The following is a 24,103-nucleotide window of genomic DNA, read 5'->3' as shown; positions in this document are numbered from 1 at the left end:
TACTTCAGTCTGACTACTTCCGTGACTTGTTTGGAGCACCCTGATGCAATTTGATTTGTAGAACAGGTCTGATGCACTCTTTTATGCTTTTAGCTGACTTTGGGAACGCAGTCATATTTTGGGGCTCTTCCTTGTTCCCCAGGTAATGACTTAGGGAGGGTCTTGCGCTGGGGAGCTGGCTACAGTGGGGAGGACCCCTACTCCATTTTGGTTTCTGTGGATGAGGCAGACGACGTTCTCATGGATCGCTGGACTATCCTTTTGGATGCAGAGGAGCCAGCTGAAGGCGCAGAGAATGGGGTTGCAGAACCTGAGCCTCCAAAGGTGAGCTGAGCACTGGTTTGGTTTTTAGGAACTGTTGTTCCAGCAAAAATCACAAAGAAGGTAGATTATAAATGCAGTTTAATCTTTTACTGCTCACCTGTCTTTGAGCTTTGGCCTTCCTGAGCTATTCCTTAGTGAACACAGCATATGTTTGTGTCTAGTGCTTCAGGTAAAACTGCAGGTTGGCTGCAGAACACACCTCGTAGCTGTTTGGCAAAAGGTATCTGTTAGGGGATTAACAAGAAGATTCAAATGACAATGGTGTACCTATTTTCTTCAGCGGGAAAGAAATTTATTTCTCAAATAGAAGAGCTTTTTGAAGGAGTGCCAAACACTTTCCACAACATTAGTGAAACTGGAGTGTCAGCCAAAAAATACCTGTATGCCCCCACCCCTCAAAGTACTCTCATCTTTCCTCTAACAGTTTAAAAAATGACTACAAGTTGCTAGCATATACAAGAATTTAATCCCTCTGTCATTTTACTGCCATTGTATGTCTGTATATGTGGCATCTGGTTTATTTTTTTGGAGTGAAAGTCCCTGTCCCTTGGTTTGTATTACTTATTTCTGTTTAGGAAGATAAAAATGTTGGTTGTAGACAGTGACTTCAGAGCTTTTTTTTGTGAATCCTGGTTCTGTTTGTCTTCAGACAAAACAAAGAAATCGGAGAAGGGGGTGGCAAAGAGAAAGTAGGAAATTGTAATAATGGTAGCAGTTGTCTAAGATTTTAGTCCAGTCACTGGAAAATCCTGGGCATTACATGTCGATTGGAGGATTTAAGATGCTCAGGTTCCAACTATTTTTCACTCAGTGGAGACAGGGGTTGATTTGCCCTGAGTGCCTGATCATCTGCTTGTTTAAAAGTGAAGGGTGGGCGAGCCAAAGACTAGGATAGAAAAGCTACGGAGTGAACTGGCATGCAAAGGAAGAATTAATTGCAGAAATGGTTGAAATCTGCAGAAACTTGAGACTGGCTTATAGGGAGCTATTTAAAATGCAGCTGAGTAGGTGAAGTGAGTTCTTCACTCATCTGGTGTGAGTTGGTTATCTTCCAAAGTAAGGAAAAGCGTCTTCCCAGTGATGTCATGATAAATCCATGGCTGATGCCAAAAATAATAGTGGCATTAGTGTTCAGCAACTTTTGTATTTATTGCATAGAATCGCTTTGAGAAGTTGAGTTTGTTTTATTTCTGCATTTGTTTGTATTTCTGCCTTATTATACTTGTTACTTGCAATTAAGATTAAATTTTGAAGTTTTTGATACTTTGGAAATAATGACTACACTTGTCAACAATTGTCTGTACAGCTTTATTTTTAGTGCAGTGTTTCTGGAAAATGTTTTCCAGAATCTGTCAAGATGCAAGTGACTTGGAAGGACTATCTGCAACGCTTACTTTTGTTGAAAAGCTTTGGAACCTCTTCATTTATAAACGTAAGGAGGAAATAACACAATTTTGGTTTTTTGACAGATTGTACAGATGAACAATTACTGTGGTCTTGGCATTGACGCAGAGTTGAGCTTGGACTTCCATCATGCTAGAGAAGAGGAACCAGGGAAATTTAATAGCAGGTAATCCTGGGGAAGCCAGGGGTGAAGGGCAAACTCTGTGCTATTGCATAACTTCCAATTTACGCTATGGCTGATAATCTTGAAATGTTACAGGTGTCCACAAAAAATACTGCTTGAGGCAGAGCTGGCACAGGCAGGAATTAAGTTAGCTAGGAACTTGAAGACACAGAATTCGGAGGTTTTGTTTGTTTGGGTTTTTTTTTTTCTTCTTTTTTTTTCTATTTCTTTTTATTTCCCTTTACCAAGAGAGCACCTTCCAAAGCAGTTTTTGGAAGGCCTATCACTATTATTCATAGAATCATAGAATGGTTAGAGTTGGAAGGAACTTAAAGATCATCGAGTTCCAACCCCCCTGCCCTGGGCAGGGATACCTCCCACTAGAGCAGGTTGCTCAAAGCCCCATCCAGCCTGGCCTTGAACACCTCCAGGGATGGGGCATCCACAGCTTCTCTGGGCAACCTGTTCCAGTGCCTCACCACCCTCACAGTAAAGGATTTCTTCCTAATGTCTAATCTAAATCTCCCCTCTTTCAGTTTAAAACCGTTACCACTTGTCCAATCACTCCTCTCCCTGATAAAGAGTCCCTCCCCATTTCTCCTGTAGTAGGCCCCCTTTAAGTACTGGAAGGGACTATAAGGTCTCCCCAGAGCCTTCTCTTCTCCAGGCTGAACAACCCCAGCTCTCTCAGCCTGTCCTCACTGGAGAGGTGCTCCAACCCTCTGAGCATCTTCATGGCCCTCTGCTGGGCCCCTTCCAACAGGTCCATGTGAAACTGTGAGATTAAAAAGGTGTGAAGAGAGAACTTCCTCCTTTCTGGCATGTAGATCAATCAATAATAGTACTTTTTCTTCTTCCCGTAATCACTGATACTGTTAAAAAACAAAACAAAACAAAAGCCCACATTTTTGTAATTAATCAGTAATTCCTTGTAGAAACTGTTTTTGTTCTGTTTTCCCCTTTTTGAATAAATGTCCTGTCTGACAACCTGGAGACAATTTAGGGAGTTACAGCCAGTTACAACTATGCAATACTCAAATCTGAGTGTAATGATGTGTAATCCCACTTATCTTGCAGTGTTTTGTCTGTCATTACAGGCATTGCTCATGTTTTTTTCTTAAAAATTGAATAATACAGGACATTGTTTGTGGCACATAAATTACTGTTTGGCACTGGTTTGCATTTCCAATCCGCTGGATTAGAAACATCATAGGCAGTAAAATCAGGCAGTAAGTTTGTGTATAGCAGTGCTTGTTCCAGTGATCATCCCCCTGTACTCGGCACTGGTGAGGCCCCACCTCGAGTACTGTGTCCAGTTTTGGGCCCCCTACCATAAAAAAGACATCGAGGTGCTGGAGCGGGTCCAGAGAAGGGCAACAAAGATGGTGAGGGGTCTGGAGCACAAGTCTTATGAGGAGAGGCTGAGGGAGCTGGGGTTACTCAGCCTGGAGAAAAGGAGGCTGAGGAGAGACCTTACAGCTCTCTACAACCACCTGAAAGGAGGTTGTAGAGAGGTGGGGGTCGGTCTCTTCTCTCAAGTCACAGGCAACAGGACTAGAGGAAATGGCCTCAAGTTACACCAGGGGAGGTTCAGGCTGGATATTAGGAAGAATTTTTTCACGGAAAGGGTTTTCAGACATTGGAATGGGCTGCCCAGGGAGGTGGTTGAGGCACCATCCCTGGAGGTGTCCAAAAGACAGGTTGATGTAGTGCTGGGAGATATGGTTTAGTGATGATGCTCCTTGTTTGTTGTGCGGGTGTCTATTTTTGTCAGTTAGGTTGACGGTTGGACAAGATGATCTTTAAGGTCCCTTCCAACCTAGAAGATTCTGTGATTCTGTGTGCTTTTCATTTCTTGAATCTTTATCTCAGTACATGGTGTACAGCACCTGCAGTGCCCTGGGCAGTGACTTGGTGCCCTTCTTGCAGACCTTTCACACGTGTACTTGCATGCCGCGCAGGCAAGGGAGTCTTGAAGGGTGCGTGGGAAAGGAGATCTGGTTTTGTTAGGTTTTTTTGTAAATCTGATACATTTCTGTGATTCGAGATCTGGAAAAGAAATGTGAAATAATGAGTTGATACTGAGGTACAGTTTTGCAGGAGACAGACAGCTTGTTGGGGCTAACAGTGCTGAGACACGATCGCTGCCTTTCACTGCCCGTGATGAGGATTGTTAACATTGCTGCCTTTGCCCTTTCCCAGGATATGCAATTGCATGCTCTTGCCAGCAAGATTAGTGGGGTTTTTTTATTATTATTATTTTCAGTAAATTAACTAAGAAGAGTGGCTACTTATGCCAGATGCAATAGCTCCTGGCATGTGAACCTGCTGCTCGCTCTGGAGTGCAGAAAAGTTTCGGGTTGTGGCAACAGAACCTGCAGGCAGCCCTTGGGATGAAAATGGGTTTGGATGCTCTTCTGAATGAAGGCCTGAAGCTGTTAAAAATGCCCTGAAGGCTGTGTGCTGTCTGGCCTGGCGCTGCAGGAGTGCCCTCAGGACGCCTGCCCTTTGGCTGGCAGCTCGCATGGTGGTGGGACTTCCCCACAGCGGGGAGTTGGGTGCTGGGCTTTGATCGCCGGGCGGTCGGAACAGCGCGTGCTCTGGCAAGGATGGGTTTCACGCTGCTGGGTGCCACAGTTGTTTTTCACAGTGTAGAACTTAAGGATCAGGGCATCCGATGCTTCATTCCCCCGTTCCCAGGGGATCCCGGAGCAGTCTTTAGGGCTGCTGATTTAAGACACCAGGTCTTGTCTGTGCCATCCAAAACTGGCAGGAGGCTGCTGTGGCGGGCGGTCTCCTGGAGGAGAGGGGAGGCAGAGATAACACTCTGCATGGTTTAATGCCAGTTGGGAGTTGTTGTACAAGGATCCAGAACTGCAGGGGAAAGGTTTGAAGGCCTTGGTTGGTTGATTTGTCCGTTGTGGTTTTTTAAATGCTGCAACGGCTACTGTCCAAGTCAGTTTTTCCATCTTGGGTCCTCTGTGTGTGAACCTATTAAAGTTCTTCTCCGGTCAGTAAGATCACTCTAATAAAAGCACCCAAATGGACGCTAATTTTTGGTCAGAGCTCTTAGCTTTTGTGGTGGTGGTTTCCCACCCAGCGGTGGGCTTGTTGAATTGCAGGTCTAGATAAAAGGTGGTCATTTTCTTTTGCTTGATAGCTTTCCATGCTGTGTGTTGCAGTTCTGAGAGGTTTGCTTCTGAGAGATGTTACCGTTGCTATTTATTGGTGTCCATGGGAAATTGCAGTTCATTTAAAAAGGCCAGGCATGCAGATATTTTTTTTTATCCATCACCTTTAAAAAAGAGTTCCATAAATCAGCTCTTCTGGGTGTGCAGCAGTTGGGAGGACCTTTGAAAAGTCTGGCTTTCTGCATCTGCTCACTTCACTTCTTTGTGACTCCTGAGGACTGGCTGATCATTTTTTTCCATGAAAGCTTGGGAAGCAGTTACTGATGTTGTGGTGTCTCCCTGAGTCTCTGGAGACCTGTTCGTGGGACTTTTAAGAGTAAAGGGTGAGGGTGTTTTTCAGTTTGGTCTATCAAGGGTAAGTACGGGATTGCAATACTTAAAAAAACACTTGTTTTCTTTCCTAATACATGAAACTTTTCTGAGATATACAATTGGCTGAACCAAAGATCAGTCCGACCTTCTGAATGTACCTCAGGAAGGGGGTATGTGGATGTTGGCTATACTTGTAGTGCATCTTTCGTAGAAAAACAAACAAAAGCATGATTCCTGAGCTATGTGGGTTTAATCCCCCAAAATCTTCTGAGCAGTAGGATGTTACTTCAATATCTGTACTCCAGAGAGCTGTCACGGTTTAGCCATGACACTAGGACCACACAGCCGCTTGCTTACTCCCCGTGGTTGGGATAGGGAGGAGAATTGGAAGAGTGGAAGTGAGAAAACTCAGGCATTGGGATAAAGACAGTTTAATAGGCAAAGGGAAAGCCACATGCACAAGCAAAGCGAAACAAGGAATTCATTCACCACTCCCCACGGGCAGGCAGGAGTTCGACCATCTCCAGGAAAGCTGGGCTCCATCACCCATAACAGTGGTTTGGGAAGACAAACACCATAATTCTGAACGTACTCCCCTTCATTCTTCTTACCCCAGCTTTATATACCAAGCATGATGTCATATGGTATGGGATTTCCCTTTGGTCAGTTGGGGTCAGCTGTCCCAGCTTTTGTGCACCCCCAGCTTGTTGGTGGGGTGGTGTGAGGAGCAGGAAGGGCCTCTTGGTCTATCAAGGGTAAGTACGGGATTGCAATACTTAAAAAAACACTTGTTTTCTTTCCTAATACATGAAACTTTTCTGAGATATACAATTGGCTGAACCAAAGATCAGTCCGACCTTCTGAATGTACCTCAGGAAGGGGGTATGTGGATGTTGGCTATACTTGTAGTGCATCTTTCGTAGAAAAACAAACAAAAGCATGATTCCTGAGCTATGTGGGTTTAATCCCCCAAAATCTTCTGAGCAGTAGGATGTTACTTCAATATCTGTACTCCAGAGAGCTGTCACGGTTTAGCCATGACACTAGGACCACACAGCCGCTTGCTTACTCCCCGTGGTTGGGATAGGGAGGAGAATTGGAAGAGTGGAAGTGAGAAAACTCAGGCATTGGGATAAAGACAGTTTAATAGGCAAAGGGAAAGCCACATGCACAAGCAAAGCGAAACAAGGAATTCATTCACCACTCCCCACGGGCAGGCAGGAGTTCGACCATCTCCAGGAAAGCTGGGCTCCATCACCCATAACAGTGGTTTGGGAAGACAAACACCATAATTCTGAACGTACTCCCCTTCATTCTTCTTACCCCAGCTTTATATACCAAGCATGATGTCATATGGTATGGGATTTCCCTTTGGTCAGTTGGGGTCAGCTGTCCCAGCTTTTGTGCACCCCCAGCTTGTTGGTGGGGTGGTGTGAGGAGCAGGAAGGGCCTCCACTGCTTAGCAACAACCAAAAACATTAGTGCACTATCATCACTGTTTCTCATCCTAAATCCAAAACACAGCACTACACCAGCTGCTAGCAAGAAAGCTCACTTCATCCCAGCTGAAACCATGACAAGAACCTTCCAAATAATTCTGGGATGACATAATGAGTTACTGGCTCCATGGAGAGGGATGTCCTGCCTGTAATGCCCTGCCCTCCTCTCTCACCCCCATCAGTGTCATTTACAGCAGTGACTGCAGTGTGAGTCTCACCTAATACAAACCAGGATTTCCTTTGGAGACTGCTCCAAGGAGAGCTTCCTCCTTCCTGCCTTGCTCATTAACTGTGGTGAAACCACGGTCTGCAAAATGGATTCAGCCAAGGGTTTGCTTTAGGAGATTCTCCTTCTTTTCACCCAGGTGGGCAAGCCAGTATGTTATTGGCTAGTGCTAGCTGTAGGCTGGCAGCTCCCACTGGCACTTTCTCCCCAGATGATGTCCCACGTGTGGATGTGCAAAGAAGGGTGTTGATTCTCCCTAGCGGTGGATGTGCAAAGGTCACCCTTCCAAGCTTGGCTGGCCATTTTCATCATAAAATCTCTCAGGGACCTTTAAAACCACTGGGTAGGAATTGGCAGGGTAACATTACAGACAGCAGTTTGTTCAGTCTTACTTGGTCTCAGTGTCCTAATTAGATACATAAATGGAATGGAATTTTGTTTCAAGAGTGGAGTGATAGGATTTAGTCTCTGACAGATTTTCCCTTGGTTGCGTGTCACGGGGTGTGTATCCAATGTCTCTGGATCCTGTGGACCTCAGTGGTCCGTAAGAGTTTTTTACAGGTCACATAATTCAGGACTGTGTCTGCAGTTACGGCACCGTGTCATATCCTTTCACTTTCTGCAGGCTTCCTTCTTTGTGCAACAAAAATTAGTACTTCTGGGGGATATTTAAAGTATTGTGTTTCCTACTGATATTCTGTTATTCTTCAGTTGTATCCAAATCAGACAAAGCCTGTCTTAGCATAGACACATCTTATGGTCTGGAGTAGAAGCGTATGTTAAGCATATGTTAATAAATGGTGTTACATCAGGTACCTTTAATTCAATGCTGTTTATATTTAGCATGTAGGACTAATCATTCCCAACGTAATAATTTGAAAAGAGATGAACAGTCTCAGTCTGAAGAGTTGACTATAACCCACACGCTACACTGGCTGCCTTCCCCACTTGAACATACAGCATTTAGATGTGATGCTAGAGAGATTCTGCAGAGTTGGATTCCACCGACACCCATGTGCTAGTTGGGTCAAACAATGGAAATTTATGCTTTTTATTTTAAAGTTGCCCTGAAGACCAGGTATCCAAAGGTTTCCACTATAGAAGAAAAAATAATGTATGTGTTTAACTACAATGTGTTTATGTTATTCTGAAAATACTTCAACATTTCTAGGGTTGCCATAGCATCTTCCTCATCTTCATTTTACCTAAAATGAAAGATGTTAGAGCTCTGTCACACATTAACATTACTAAGCATGTTTTAAGTTTCTACAGCATGGTACATTTCAAATTAATTAGCAAATATAAAGCAAAGACTTGCAAAGGTTTTTGTGCCTTAATTATTCCAGCATTGCATGAGAAAACATTCAAAAGTGTTTCATGAAAACCTCTCAGTCCTAATTAATAATACGGTTGTTCAGCCCAGAAGTTTACATTGCAAAGAGGCATTGCATCCAGGCAGCGCTTTAAGAAGGGATGATTTTGCTGTAGTAATATTTCACAGATCTCTGCGTGCCTCAACAGCACAAATCATCCCTTCACTAAAAGTTTTATATATTATATATATGAAGCAGTTTGTAGCTTGTGCTTTGTTTCTGCAGTAAAGCTAGGACAATTTGGAGAAGGTTTTAACTGAAAAACTTGGCTGAAGCTTGAGGACAGTACTGGTATGTGGTACGAGGAAGAGTGCTATGCTGGACCTTACTTTTTAGTTACAAGATGCTTGTCTTGCTCCCAGGTTTCACAACAAAGGAGTTTACGTGAAAGTTGGGCTGCAGAAGATAAGTCATACCAGAAACCTTCACAAAGACATAAAGCTTCAAGTGGACCAGCACGAGGTGGAGTTGCCGAGTATAGAAGGACTCATTTTTATCAACATACCCAGGTAAAAGGGAGAGGAGGGGTCCTGTGTGGATGCATGTCTGGCTGTATGTGTGGACAAGCTGCCTGGTATTTGAAAATGAGACGTTAAATGGTTAGATAAAATGTTAAATGCTGTAGATTAATAGAGGGTTGTTGCTGATTATTGCCTGACTCACTGGCTTTGCAACCGTGACTAAAGAGCTAGCTCTTAATACCATTTTGACATACTTTTTCTGATCCTTTGAAGCTCACAATCTCACGCCACATAAAGGTGGTACTGTCTTGTTTTCCCTGTGTGCAAGCCCCCATACATTTGTTATTTCTTCTGTGTTCTAACAGTAATTTGGAATTACTGCCTCGCCAAAGGTTTTCAAACTTCTTTTGGAGGAGTTTTGTAGTAAAACATGACTTTTTAGGCTTGGTCATAGGCCTGTGGCTTCTGCCCACTACCATTTTCCCCCTCCCCCAAACTGTTTGTCCACCAGATTTCATTGTGACTTGTAGAAGGATCAAAGATCAAACCCAGAGAAAACCTTTGGGTTGTGACACCTGCACAGGGAGCAGAGTTACTACTGTGGAAGAAAGGAAGGCAATTCCGCAGCAAATCTGGCTTCCTTAGGTGTTGGTAGAGGCAGGTTTTTTGTTTGCAGAAAACCAGCAGGTAATTAGTGCTGCCATACTTTTTTTTTTTTTTTTCAGGTACATTCTTACCGCAAACTATCTGTATCTCTTTCCATTTTAGTCTGAAAATGTTTCAACTTTTCATTCAAATCTTTATATTTACATGTACACAGACGCACACGCACGTGCCCATGCACACAAGTGTATTGCACATGAGAACTGTGGAGAAGTTAAAACTCAGGATTGGTACTGAGCAGTCGGTGCAGTGAGTGATTTCAGTAAGGAGGATCAGTGCTGCACAAAAAGCAACACGGAGTTAAACTGTCAGAAGCATTTCAGAAGGCTGAAGTGCAGGAATTCCTGCTTAACTATAAATGAGTTTGGCCATGTACAAAAATAAAAACTTGCTGCTTGTTTTAGCTGTAGTTTCAGTTCAGTAGCTTCCCTGAATATTGCCAAGACCAGTAAGTTTTATGTGAAGTTCTTAAGTCTTGGAAGTACAGGGTTAGTGTAGCTGTAACCTGTATTTCACAGCAAACTAAAACTCTTTGGAGTTACTTTCTTCTTACCTATTCTTTCTCATTCAAACAGAAACTACTTACTTCACTCCTTTTATTCCTAAAAGATGTGGTCAGCCATCCTCCAAATTTTAGGAAAGCCCTTCCCGTGTTTTGCAGCGCGGGAAGGCGGTGTTGTCTCCTCCAGCTGCTTCCCTGGCTTTTGAAGCCTGGAGAACCAGCCTCCCCTGGCAGGGTGTGTGGCAGGCCCACAGGTGGTCACTGTGGTCTGCTCTCTACACAGCTGGGGGTCCGGAGCCGATCTCTGGGGGTCTGAGAGCGATAACCGCTTTGAGAAACCACGCATTGATGACGGCCTGCTAGAAGTTGTTGGTGTGACCGGCGTCGTGCACATGGTGAGTTGGTGGTCCTGGTAAGAACAGAGGAAACATACGTTTCCTCAGGCTGGTTAACTTTTGTAACAAACAGTGCACTGCAAGTGCGTAGTCCTAAAAAGTATGCATCTGGGTTAGGTTCTACCATCATTTGTTCAGGTACTTGTTACATCACGCAGAAGTGGTTATAGCCTATAAACAGAATTCACTGGCAGCGTGGGTTGTCTGTGAACAAAGCATTCCGATGTCAGGATTTTGGCTGCAGCTGGAATGCCTCTGCATGGACTCACTGCCCCCTCACTGCCTGCTTGTTGGCCTGCCCTGAAGATCTGTATTTAGGGGCTGGATTACAGCAGATGGAGTGGAAACTAAGGAAACCTGTGGTTGGATAAGACGTAGTAATAAGGGTGTGAAGCACTTGTTAAAAGTGCACTGGGAAATGCTTACTGACTTAAACACGCTTTGAACCAAGGCCAGAAACATACATGTATACATATATATGAAATGCAAATATGTATATGTTTATATATATGTAATACATATATATATGTATTATGGGATGTACTAGCTTTCTTGTAACAGGTGTCAAATACCTCATATCATGGTGTCAAAACCCAACCATTCATGGGATGAAAACAAGATTTTATTTTAATATTACAAAAATACCCACTCTTCACTTTGTGTATTTGCGAAAAATCTTGTCATACCTCTTCACATTCAGGACAGAGATTCCTCCTAGACTGGTGGCTTTGTAATTATCTCCCATAGGCTTTCCAACACCTGTCTTTGGGAATCTGATGCTAGCTGCTCTTGATCCAAATGCTGCATGGGGCAGGTGGTATGCCAGTTCTGCAAAGAGTATTATAAATCAATTTGTGCAATAGTTCTTCCATGTATTACGTATTTTTACAATACTCTGCTGTTAGCAATACCGTCCTGTGGGATAGCAGGTGATTTTTGTCTTCTCATCATATTTCTTTCACTATCTTAAGAAATCTGCTGCCAAAGAAGTACATGTTGTCAGGTAACCAGAGACAGCTAATTGATGGAAAATGGAAAAGTGGGTGCTTAAAATTGTTAGTGCAGCTCCATTTTTGGTGTTGGCCAACTTTACTGTTTTGCATTGTACCATCTTATAAAGAAGACAAATACAAAGCATTCCATTAGAAGAAGTGGTTTGATAGAGACCCTTAAACTTTTTGTGAAGTTAGAAGCAACAAGGAGTGTACCTGTTGCTTTGGAATATAAATGCTAACAAACCCATGCTGTGTCTTTTTTTCTGTTAAGGTTTTTACCCCCATGTTTTGTGTCTGTACACATTACCCAAGAGAATGTGTAGCAGTAAACTTCATTTTGCTTCATGTTTTACAGTTAACAGTCAGCTGTTTGTTGTAGTTGAGTATATGTATATGCAGTTGAGTGTATGTATGTGCTTTTAAAAGACTTCTGTGTTTCACGTGTGCACAGTTAGGTGTTTTGAAAATGTGCTTTTTACATTATGGAGGTGGGAAGTAAAAGCAAATGACCTTGCATGCTCATTGGCCAACCTGAGTGCACAAATGACTTCACTGTGTAAGTTATTTTGCCTCAGACAGCCTGCAGGGGTATCCGAGGTCGTCTTCATGCACTAATTTAAGTAATTAATGCTGTGTCAGTAAAGGCATCCTATGCAGATTTTGCCTAAGCAGTTCTTTTACTTGAAATATATTTTGTCGGGTGAGAGTAAAATTCTACCCATCCAGTTTAAGAGTGGCTAATATTTGTGTGTCTTGTGTATTGGGGTGAGTGATATCCTGGCTTTTACTTCCTAACAGGGTCAAGTCCAAGGTGGTTTTCGATCAGGAATCCGCATAGCCCAAGGCTCGTATTTTCGTGTAACACTCCTAAAGCCAATTCCAGTTCAAGTTGATGGAGAGCCCTGGATTCAGGCCCCTGGCCAGATTATTATTTCTGCTGCAGGACCAAAGGTACTGGCTGTAGGTTTGTCTTAACAAGCTGACTTTGTTTCTCCAGTGGGTATGACCGTACTACCTTGCCTGTCTGTTGTGTTCTGAAGCTTAACTTCAAAGTAGTTTGTTGGCACCGTGTAGTAACTGTTGGATAAATACATAGCAGTTTACAGAGGATGGTTTGAGAGCCCTCCACTGGTTGGAATGAGGCTTGTGTTTGAAAAAAAGTAGTCCCCGAGCTTCAGCCTAGTGACTCTACTTTTTTTCCCCCGTGTATTGAGCTCTCTCTGCTTGCCCTGAAGCAGATCACAGCTATGAGGGCCATGGTAGGACTGCAGTGTGTGGGGCAGGAAGCAGTCTGCTGGTGGTGCTGGAGGAGGGAGAGCTGTCAGAGAGCAGCAGCAGAGAAGACTGAATAATGGAGGAGGAGGGTCTGAGAAGAAGATTCTCTGGAGTAATCAGTGCCTGTTTAAAACAGGGTCATACCTCCGATGGTTTGGAATATATTAAACTTTGTTCTTTTCCTGAGAGAAAAAGGGGAAAAGAGAAAGAGAGAGAGAACAAACCTAACTTGTCCTTCCAGTGAGAAATATTTCTATCTTTCTATCAGGTTAGTGACTAATAGTGTTATCTGTATATATGTGTAAGTGTGTACATGAATATATATGTACACACATACATATCCTTACACATCTATATGCATATACATACCTATGTATATATGCTTATGTAAAAAAAACGTTTAATCTTACAGCTTTATAAGGCTAGGTGCTTCAGATAGTTCTGTATTTAAATGTTCTTCTGTTGCAGTTCCAACATTTTACTTGTTTATTAGTTAGCTGCCTTAGATCTGCTTACTAGGTGATAGATCTGCTTATTTTAGTACTCACTCTCTTTTAAAACTTTCTATTTTAGGTTCATATGTTGAAAAAATCCAAGCAGAAGCAGAAAAAAACTGGAAGCCTGAAAGAGATGAGAGTGGATAGTATGTCAGGCTCTGAAGGAGGACGCTAAGCAGAGACCCATGCTCAGAAGCGATGCCGCGCTCCTGCTGTAGATGCCAAGATGGTTCAGTACAATCGAGTGCAGACAGCCAGTGGAGAGGGTTTTAGCTTATGAGCGTGCCTTTCATTACATTTTGATAGTACTGGGTTCTCCTTCGTCTTTCAGAGATAGTGCCTCGTTGTTAAAAATAACTGTTAGGTACCATTTGTCTCATCTGAAATGTTTGCTTTGGGTTGCTTTTCCGTAAGCCATTTCCCGTTTTTTCATATATATAGAAACTGAAGCCAAACAGAGATTCCAAGATGCTGAGATTTCTGCATTTACCTTCACAAAGACTCTTCCCCTCCTCACAGCTTCTTCTTAAAGAAAATCATTCCACAGACAAATTTTGATGTATTTTCCAAAAATGAAAATGTGTTCCTTTAAATTAATGCTCACAGTAGCCTCCTAACCAAAAAAAGGCACAGACATGAGCTGCTGAGAACTCCTTGGATCAGTTCAAATAGCACAGCTGAAACAGTACTACCGTAAAGAGAAAAATACAAAACACAGGAGAGATTATTTCTATAAAAGGAGCCCTGTGCACTGGGAAGAGAGAAAGTACTAGAACAGTTGACTCAAAATATTTCAAGAGAGTTTACTTCAGCAGTATTTGGACAGTATGAATGAAGGGCAAACAGCTTGTAGAGCAAGTTTTCAGCTGCAGCTTAGTTTCTCTTATATTATTCAGCCAAAGCCCGTTTTAAAAGACCTTTGAATTTCAGCAGCTACCACTCTAACATAAAAAAGGAACAGAATACCCGAGGCAGTATTACATTACACAGCTTTTTGTCTATCATTGAAACCATTATCTTTGACACCAGGCTTTTCTGCTTGTCTTTACTTGTGCTGTTTCATTTTCATTAATTTGTCACAGTTGGACTGTTGTTTAACAGCAAGCTCAAAGACTAAAAGAATTACCACTTATTAGGATAAAAGAAGTATCATTTAGTGTTCATTTAAGTAAATTAGCAAAGTCATATACTAGAGCTGAGCTGAAGTGCAGTGTAGCCTTGCTGAGGAGCCCTAGGAGGTATTGAAGCCTATCATGTGCATATAACATGCTGTAGGCTTCAGGTAACTGGGAATGCAATGCTGTCATGAAAACTCACTTACCTGGTCAGCCTTCTCAAGTCCTTGGTGGGTGTTGTTAGCAGGTGTGGGCCCAGGGACAGAGTGACTGTCTTTTCTCACTTGGATGAGCTCTTCAGAGGCTGCTCCTGTGTCAGCTCCTGTGAGACCGAGATCACCTCTCTGTGCTTACCCATCTGCTGAGGATCCAGTACTTCTCCTACAGCTTCCTGCTAGAGACTGGCGCTATAGCAGTCTTGTATTTCCTGAGAGGGTATGCCCTCTCGGGATGGAGCTCACCAATTAGAGAGGAAATCTGAAATAGATTGCTGCTTATGACTGTCCAGAGCAGACGTGCTGGTCCTGTCATACACTACTTGTATCTGCTGTCCATGGCCATAGTTGTATTAGTCTTCGCTCAGTTCCCTGCTGGTCTCATCTTCCCGTGGTCCTCAAGCGAACCTTTCACTTCAAGTCAGCATCATACTCAAGGAGCCCTGAGCCAGCTGTGGTGCAGTTTTGCCACTTGTATGCACCTGCCACTTGGAGCTCCTTGAGCCGTGTTGGCCAGAGCCCCACTCAGGTAGCCAGTGGGCTTACTTGTCCTCTATTGCATGGCAATAGCTGATTGAGCTATGGATGGCATGAATTCATCACTCAAATGGCAGCTTTAGGAGCATTTCTCTTGCCCATGTGTCTACAAAAACATCTCCAGCCGCTTCAGAAGACTTCAGTGTAGCTTTGAAATATGCAAAAGCCATTTTGTGTTGGAGCCAGTTACGTGCTGAGGCAGTTCTTGGTGGGTCTTGTTGATCAGTCTGTACTCGAAGCACAGTTCTTCAGCAACACCTGATCATTGCCTGTGCTTTTTGCTTTCCAGTTGTGGTGCAGATGAGGGTGTGAACGTGGCTTGCAAGACAGTCATCTGTAGCCACAGAATGATACAGCTAAAGCTGTAAACAGAGACAAAACAGCCGTGCAAAAATGGCAGCCCTCTGCAGCCTCTTCTTCCTGTCCCGTGGTTCCTTCTGTTCTTACTGTTCTGGTAGAGATGCATTTGGAGGACAGACTCCTGTTTTCAATGAGGCTTGTTCAAATTGTTAATTTAATTTTAGGGATGTTCTTGAGCTGCCACCATGTGGACTAAAATGTATCGTTTTAATCCACATGCGAACTGGACTCATGCTATGAAGGAGTTAGTGTGGATAGTACAGAGCTGAAATGCTCATCTCCTGATCTTTAAACACAGGGTTGTCTCCGCTACAGAACCTGGGCATGAAGGGTCCGCTCTTCGGGCATCCTGCTACCAGCATTACAAGTAGGAAGGGTGAAGTCTTGTACTTCAGGGTATGCCCTCTCAGGATGGAGCTCTCAAATTAGAGAGGAAATCTGAAATAGATTGCTGCTTATGACTGTCCAGAAGGCCAGAGAAACTGCTTTGTGCCCTCAGGGCAGCAGAAAGAATGCATGGTCTTCTTTCCAATTGCTGACTCGGTAATGGAGAGGAAAATTTGACTTTTTGTTAGAGAAAGCATGCGTAAGCTTTAAGCTTGCTGGTACTGACCAACTTCCATAGTGAGGGAGGAGATGCAGGCTCGTTGCTGTCCTTAGTGCACTCCTCCATCCTCTCTCCGCTGCCCAGCCCTCTCACCGTGCCTGTAACCCATGGCAGGCACCGACAGCACAGCCAGCATCTCCTGCTGAGGTACCCACTCCTGGCCCTTTACTAGTGTCCTACGAGGCTTTGCCAGCAAAGGGCCCCAAAAATCATGGTGTGTTCCAAATACCCCACTATTGCAGACAAGAGAAGGTGGCCAGTTGGTTGAGATCTGGTTTGAGGGGTGAACACATTGCCTCTGTCTTGAGTTAGGAGAACTGAACGTCAGACGCTCATCCCTGAGATACAGGTGCTACTTCAGAAAATTTGCTGCTTTTTTCTCCATGGCTTTTACACTTGATCTGTATAGTTTAAACTGCTGCTGTTTTCATTGCATTGATTTTTGAATGAAACAGTGTTATTTTGCCAAAATTTTTTGTTTACGTATATATGTGTGTGTGTAGATGTATGTGTATGCATACATATGCACATACCCTTTGGCCTTACTCTGTTTGCTTTCACGGTGCCTCCTTGTGCAGCTTCTGCTGCGTTGCAGCATTCTGAGAGCACTCACTTCTGGATCGTTCTCTCACCGGTTTCAGGCAGGAGGCAGAGCTTGCTTTCTTATTGGTCCCACTGAGGTTCTCAGCACATATTTCTAATGGACTTGTCCTTTCCAGCGAGACACGATGGCAATATAGTGAAAGCACAACTGCGCTTACAGTACAGCTTCTGCACGCGTACAGCTTGAACTCCTCTTGCTCTTTCTAGATTTTAATGAGGTCTGTGTGCATCTAAAATCAATGGCAATAGCTGTTGTAGCATTTTAAAAACTAGAAGCTGTAGCATAGCCCACTGCAAGACTTAAATATGGAACAAAGCTAAATGAACCATTATATAATTGTTCATTAATCTTCATAGTTACCCTCTTAAAAGTATTGTACAGGTTGCATTTCTTTAAAGAGCAAATAATGTGCTTGTTATGAACATCAGCTCTTTGGAATCGCGAAGCGTTTATGCGTGCACGTCACTCAGCAGCAGTCTGTTGGCATACGATGGGTCATTATCAAATGAAGCCTCGTCTTGTGGGAGGAGAAGGTAAGAGGAGCTGTTGAGACACTTCAGAAGGACTTAACGTTGAAGACACAACAGATTTAGCTATGCAGGTGTTTTACAACGTCCTGCCCGTGTGAGCAGGCGTGCCCTGTGCTGCACGGGCACCAGTCCCAGCTCTGGCACTGAGACTGGGGGAGCACTGGAGTTGTGCACCCAGGGACCTGGCAGTAGATGTTCTTTCAGTCTGCGCCTCGTACCTCTTCCATACAACCTTCACAGTAACTGCATTTTCCTCTACTGCCAGGCTGGCTTCCTGCCCTTTGGTCCCAGCTTTGTACTGGAACTGGTAACAAAGGTACGAGCACATGGTGGTGAATCTGTGTGGAGAGCAGGGAATGGAGAAACCTGCTCTCAAACATCACCCTGGCTATTGGGCTTAGACCGGTCATTGATTTCTACTAACTCAGCCATTTAACATCTGTGCGGCCAAGACTTGGCAACTACTGAACTATCTTGGATTCATGGTGATGGCATTGCCTCATTTTCAGGCTTTGATCTTATATGCACCACTGCATGTATCACTTCATATACTTTTTGCACTTAACAGAAAATGCAGGTTAGATACGCTTAAGAGTGTGGCAAAATTGCAATGTTTGTACTTTTTTGTAAATATGGGGATGATTCTACAGATACAAAGATGCACTTTCAGGTAACAATGGAAACAAGTTTGTTGTAGACTGCAACTGTTGAGTTTCTCTGACTGCAGCGTTCCTTTGTCCCATCCATCTCTTAATACTGTGTTCTCCTTGAAAACCGGTCGGGGATGAGAGATGGTATCTTCCTTCCATCGCAGTATGTATTTATAGCTGACTGACTGAAAGTTCACATGTATTTTTAAACAATTACAAATTGGCTGCTATTCTAAGGTGTAGGTTTATTAGGCTGATTTTATAGTGCATAGAAGTAATGTTGAAGTTTTATTTATAATGTCAACATTTATGATTTGACACTTGGCTTGTAGGAGAGATCCAGCTCAAAGCCTTTGTTCGTTTTGCTATTTAATGTATATTTTTTTTAACAGTGTAGCCATTGTATGTGTGGAATACAGTGAAATGAATGCAAATTACTAATCTTAACCTGCAGTTAGACCAGCAGTTTCAGTGTTTACAGGACAGTGACTATTGATTGTAAACCCATACACGTCGGTGAATGAAACAGTGCACTCTTTCTGTGTTTTGGAAGCATTGATTCTGCTTCCCGTGACAATTAATGAAGTAGTTGCCTTCTGGTTTAGATTCATGGTTATGCCCCTTTGGAGAGATTTAAATGTGGATTATGACTTTTCTGCCATGGACTCATACGACAGAATTTCTACTGATAGAAGTGTTGTATTGAACATGATTTCTGAAAGATTGACTTTATTTTTTGCGAAGATAATTTATGAGAAAGTTTTATAAGCAGATCTGTGTTGTTGAAGAAGTTGGTCTGAAGTCTTGAAATAAATGTGTGTAGATATTAAGATGTATCCCAAAGCAAAGTATTTTTTAACAGGGCACTGTTACTGGTGTAGTGACCCCTCCGAGCTCTCCTAGCAACGCACCCATTTAACACGTCACTGTGCACAGCTCAAGTGTGTTATTTAGGAGATGACTTGATTTCAGAAGATGTGGCTTCATTTACATTGTGCGTATCCCGTACGACACCTCTGGCAGCAACTCCTGATCTGTAGACATCAGCTGCAGGAGGCAGAACTCTTCCCCCACGCGGGTCACTGCAGGCTGAAGAGCAGAGAGCCCGCCCTTGGCCTGGCTGCAGGAAGGTGAGGAGCCCGGTGCCTGTCTGGCACTGACAGTCCTCTCTCACTGTCCCGGGGGTGCCACCCATCGGTCCTTTTGCTTTCGGGAGGAAGGCAGGCGCAAATCGACATGGGCCTGTGTCCAGCAGTTCACAGCTTGCCTCGCCGTGGCATCCCTTCCTTTGTGCTGCTGATCTTGCCAAATTGGGTAGCAAGAGGTGCTTGAAGAATTACTGAGTATTTATTGTGTAATTTTAGGTGCTTATAAAAGCCTTCACTGCTATTTTAAAGCAAAATTCTGGGGATCTGTAGCATAGCAATAGCTGTATAACTCCAGCTTTCTGAACATGCCAAAAGCAAGTTATCCTTGGGATAGTGTAATTAGCAATGGTGTAGATAGTAGCAATCAATACCTTGAAGCTGCAAGTTCTGATTATTGGAAGGGACCATCTCTGCTTTCAATGCAAAGCATCACAGAGTTTGTAATTCGCTATAGATTTCAGCGTCCCTCCTGTTATGAACCACCCACGACGTCTTAACTCTTCTCAAACTATGGCTTAACTATTGCTTAAATAACTGTTTTTTCACCTCTGGTTATTTACATCATCCAACTTCAAGCAGTTTTATGAATGCCATTTTAATATCAAGATACTCTAAGATGTCTTATAGCGTTTCTTGTGAATGTTCTAATACATTGGTAATAAATTATCTTGGGCCAACAAGCTAAGGCAAGATGATCATTGAACAGTTATCGTCTAGTGCTTATTCTTTGTGCATCTGCCTAATAATTCTAAGGAAAAAAAAAAAGCCTATGTAAGCATTAAAGTGGTTGAAAACTGTTTCCACATAGTGTGCCTCAAACCAGTAATGCTTTATCACACATGTTTACTTGTGAATTGGTCTCAGAAACAGGCTTTTAATGATGTAACGTGTTTCTCAGTGTCTGCCTTGCAAATGAGACACGTCACTATGCTGTGGTAACTTGTCTACAAATAACATATCTAGTGTACTAATTGGTTTTAAAAAAGTAATTTATAAAAAAATGGACTCTCTCTTATATTTCATCTGTTTGTCCTTTGGTTATGTTCCTAGAACAATTCTGTATATATTTTGCAATATGTGTTTTGTGTTTAATTCAATTCAACTGTACATTTTGCACTGATTTGAAGTTCTGTATTCTAAGTATTATTTACAAGTTCCAGAGATCTGTAACTAGAATTTGTCTGTGAAAAAATACAACATCTCTTCTACCCTGGATGTTTGTGAAGCAGTCATGCTTTAAAAATAGCGAAATACACTTCTGCAGAGACAAACACACTTTGTTTCAAGTGTGCACTAGTTTTACAGGTATTCTGTAGCCTTTCTGTTTGAGATTGGGTCATGCTGTGTGAGAGGGTAGCTCTGTTTGTAGCAGTGTTACTTCCCAGGTTTTAGTTCCCACGTGTCACTTGCGCAGTAGGTTTGCCCCCCTGCAACATTCAACCACTTGTAGAACCCTTATTCCTGTGGGTAGTGCTTACTGTAACTGGCAAAATCTTTCTGCGATAGCACCGTAGCGTGTTGAGTGTTTTTGTTATGTGAGTTCCTTTAATGATGATAGAGATTTTCCAAAGTAGTTTTGTACAATCGGTTGCCCTATTTTGTGTTCCTTTGGAAAAAACACGTCCTGGTGTTTTCAGGCTGTGGGGAACAGGCCCATGCACAGCCCCCTTGTGCTTGGCTCAGGTGAGCAGTGGTGGACCTAGGCTGCCCAACCCAAGGGCCAGACGCCGTGCACCTCGGCTTGGAGGGAATCAGCTGGGGCAAGGGGAAGGGCTGTCCGGGAAGCAGAGCCCACATGGAAACTCTGCCCCACTGTGAGTGGACAATGCACCCCTGCATGGAGGTCAGGACCCTTCCAGCTCCTGGCCTGCCTGTCATGGCTGATGGGTCCATCAGCCTGACACCTCCTCTTAGGATGTCCCTGCTGCAGTAACCCTTCCTCTGGCATGCAGCAATTTTTTCTGCCCACTCTTTTTAATAGTTGGTTGCAGGGCAGGGCAGGGCTTGGGTTTGCCCTATTATCCCAGGGGAAACCTTTTTATTCCTTGCTGGGCTGCAAAGCAAAAAACTCCCAGGCTCAAAAAGCTACAACCACATTTAAAAAACATATATGGAAAACCTCAGCTCAGGACTACTGTTCTGGGAAACGAGGGGAAGCTAAGAAAATATTGACCTTCATGTGGAGAGGAAAAAACCCAACAGAACACCCAAAACTGAAGTGTCCATGATTTAACCAACATTATGCCTACTAGCTTGCCTTAAAAATGGAAGAAAAAAATGTCCTTTCTCTGTTAACTGGAGAAAGTGAAGTAGCATTTTCCACTTAGTCTTTCTTCAGGCCCTAGTGGTGGTGTGGTACACTAAAACATGCTGCTCTTCATGTTGTATGCACTTTTTTTCAACATATGCGTGTTGCAACCCAGCACCTATTTCAAATATGCAATTACAGGAGCCAGCCAGGCTGTCCATTGGGTAAAACACATGTACCTGGAGGAGCTTGGGGAATCTCTGTGGGGGCTGAATATGGTGAAGTCCTTCCAAATGCTGCAGGTGGGTTTCTGGTACACCTTTATGAGACGAGCATACAGTGAGCTAGGTGAACTTTTTATTTCAGGAGACGTGACCAAAAAATTCATCCTTGTAGATAATGCTGAAAGGGAGTATGATCTAATTTTCCAGTAACTGGGAAGAAGCACGCTGTGGTAAAACTACGATCCTCCTTCTTAGCAGAGCAGTGCTAGAGGCTTTGGTGTCACACCAGACAGATGTGTGGACGCTGTGGGTGTGGCACCCCAGCCAGCAGACATAACCCTGTGGTGCAGGTGCCCTCTGAGGCCTCTTGTAAAGTTGCTTAATGAGTGTCAAGGCACCTCCCCAGTCCTGCCCCTGTGCAGGGAGACCTTGAAACCTTTACCCAGGCCAAAATGAGAGTGCTCTGACTGACAAAAGCAAAGAGGAAAAGAAGGAATGAAATGCGAGTGGAGGAGCTACTTAGCTGGGACTCCAGGTGAATGAGAAGTTCACTGTTGGAGGGATTTGGGGGATGAGGGAATGTCTGGGCATCCAGAGGGCTGCACCCCGTGTTTAACTGCATAGAGTCCCCCTGAAATGGCCTGTGGGCAGAAAAGGTACCAAGTTAAGTTACCATCTGCACAATAGGTTTCAGTGGAGGATTAATATTTACACAGTTCAATCACATCCAGGAACTGGCATGCTTCCAAGATGCCATGACGTTCTGCCTGTATTGATGATGATCTGGCAGTGAATTTTACCCCTGCCCTCTGAGCTGAGAGAACAGCAAGGATCTGGTTTGCAGGCAGAGTGGACGATTTCTAGCAGTCACTTCCTTCCTGCTCACGTAGGGTTGTGCCTTGCAATCTGGCCGTGCCACATTCCCATCAGGGGAACTAGCGTCTAATGGGAAAGATGGTTTGGCCATAATAAATCCCAGTTTGACTTTCAAGTGGATTTAGTCACCAGTTAGACAAATACACTTTGAAGGACAGCTAAGCAAAAAAAAACAATTAGACAAATAATTAAGTCACAAAGAAATTAAACTGAAGGGCAGTTGGAGCCATTTTGGACATCAAACTGATCATCAGATGACAGCTTTGGCCCCTGAAACAGATGCTTTCCTGCTAGGGCTGAATGATGAAATGCTGGAACATACAGTGGCAGTGGCTGTGTTTCCTCATTCCCAGGACCAGGCTGTTGCAAACAGATCAACAGACACAGAGCAATGCCTTTGCAGGCACCCACACGGGCAAGCAGCATTGGCATGAATGATATAAACAGGCCAACCCTGTGCCTTTTCACCAACTCAAAGTTCACTACTGGGGGAATCTCCATCTGAATTCTCCCAGGCCTCTCTTCTAGTTGGCAACATGTTCTTGGTCTATCCAGACCCTGGCTCTCATACCTTTTAACCAAGAAATCCAGCTTAAAAGTCTGGTAGGGCATCACAGAGAGAAAGAGGAAAAACAACAACAGTAACAACAGAAGTTACACACAAAGTTTAATAAGCAAGTAGAACAGCCTGCAAGGATCAGGCACAGAGTCTGGCCAGACAAGTGCTCTGAGCAGGAGCCTGCTGACTTAACGTGGGGCCCTTTCAATAAGTGGGGGGTCATGGTGGGTGTCAGAAAATACACCTAGAGAAACTGCACATGGACAACACCTCACCACAGACTGAAGTAGGAAATGAGGTAGGGACATGCTCTGTCAACTTCAGAGCTTCCCTCAGCCAACCTGTGTTGTGAATGCCCAGCCATTCTCACAGGCAAGTGCTGGCGCTGCTGAATGCCCAGGATTACTGGGGATGCTGCTCACACCTCCGCTCATCTGTGTGCTCATCTGCACACTCCTCTGAGGTCAGGACCTCTTGGCTCAAAGTGGCTTTCCCTCCTGCAATTCCCAAAGCACAAGCAACTGCAGGAGCTCTGTGGGCACAAAACAGCCCCAGCAGCAAGGACATGAGCCACGATCTTGTCACTCCTCCTTCAAACTCGCCAAGTTGAAACAAATCCCACATGGGCCACTGCACACCCTTGCATCAAAAGTCCTGCTCCCACATGGCTCTTTCACAACAGGATGGCTTGGTGTCCCCTTGTCTGCTGCAACAGCCTCCTCTCTAAAACATGGAGAAGAGCTGGTAGCAAGTCTCCTACAACTCTCACTCTCATATGCCACTGGCCCCACACCTGCACCTCAACATCTCCTGCCTGAACGAAACTTTTGGACCCTGAGGGGGCTGTCTGACAGACACTCAGCACATCTGCAACAAAGGTGTGGAAACAGATCCTGAAAAATCCTCCCTCAGCCCTGTTACAGGAGAGGAGACTGCTTCAGATGACTGGGAGACAATTTTTATTTTTTCTTCACTCTTCCACCTCAGCTTCCTAACCTTTGGCTCCTGCTCGTAGCTCCGTCTTCCTCCTAGCTCCTCATCATCCATTCCCTTTCCAGGACTCATCATCACTCCTATGTCACTGCTCTGTACAATGGCCTGCCATATTTCTCTCCTCTAGAAGCATTTAACAGTGTTTTCAGCCTTCTTT

General features: G+C 43.8%; 1 protein-coding gene and 1 long non-coding RNA gene across 3 annotated transcripts in view; one reads left to right on the top strand and one right to left on the bottom strand.

Moving 5' to 3' along the window:
* The window catches only part of DGKQ (diacylglycerol kinase theta), an 84,128-nt gene extending 63,867 nt beyond the window's left edge, over positions 1 to 20,261 (top strand). For both annotated transcript variants that reach the window (XM_014959222.1, XM_014959223.1), the window contains 6 exons: positions 143 to 324; positions 1,794 to 1,894; positions 8,855 to 9,001; positions 10,402 to 10,513; positions 12,307 to 12,459; positions 13,357 to 20,261. In XM_014959222.1, coding sequence (XP_014814708.1) covers positions 143 to 324; positions 1,794 to 1,894; positions 8,855 to 9,001; positions 10,402 to 10,513; positions 12,307 to 12,459; positions 13,357 to 13,455 — 794 coding nt within the window. In that variant the 3' untranslated portion in view covers positions 13,456 to 20,261. The remainder of the gene's footprint in view (positions 1 to 142; positions 325 to 1,793; positions 1,895 to 8,854; positions 9,002 to 10,401; positions 10,514 to 12,306; positions 12,460 to 13,356) is intronic.
* Positions 10,410 to 14,728, bottom strand: LOC106898134. The gene is made up of 3 exons (XR_001413879.1): positions 14,602 to 14,728; positions 11,200 to 11,341; positions 10,410 to 10,527 (listed from the first exon to the last, which is right to left on the bottom strand). It is a non-coding gene; the product is annotated as an uncharacterized LOC106898134 (long non-coding RNA).
* Positions 20,262 to 24,103: the final 3,842 nt, after the last annotated feature.

Source organism: Calidris pugnax, unplaced genomic scaffold, assembly GCF_001431845.1.
Source record: "Calidris pugnax isolate Ruff unplaced genomic scaffold, ASM143184v1 scaffold404, whole genome shotgun sequence".
Taxonomy (NCBI): Eukaryota; Metazoa; Chordata; class Aves; order Charadriiformes; family Scolopacidae; genus Calidris; species Calidris pugnax.
This window is presented reverse-complemented; position numbering and strand designations above follow the sequence as displayed.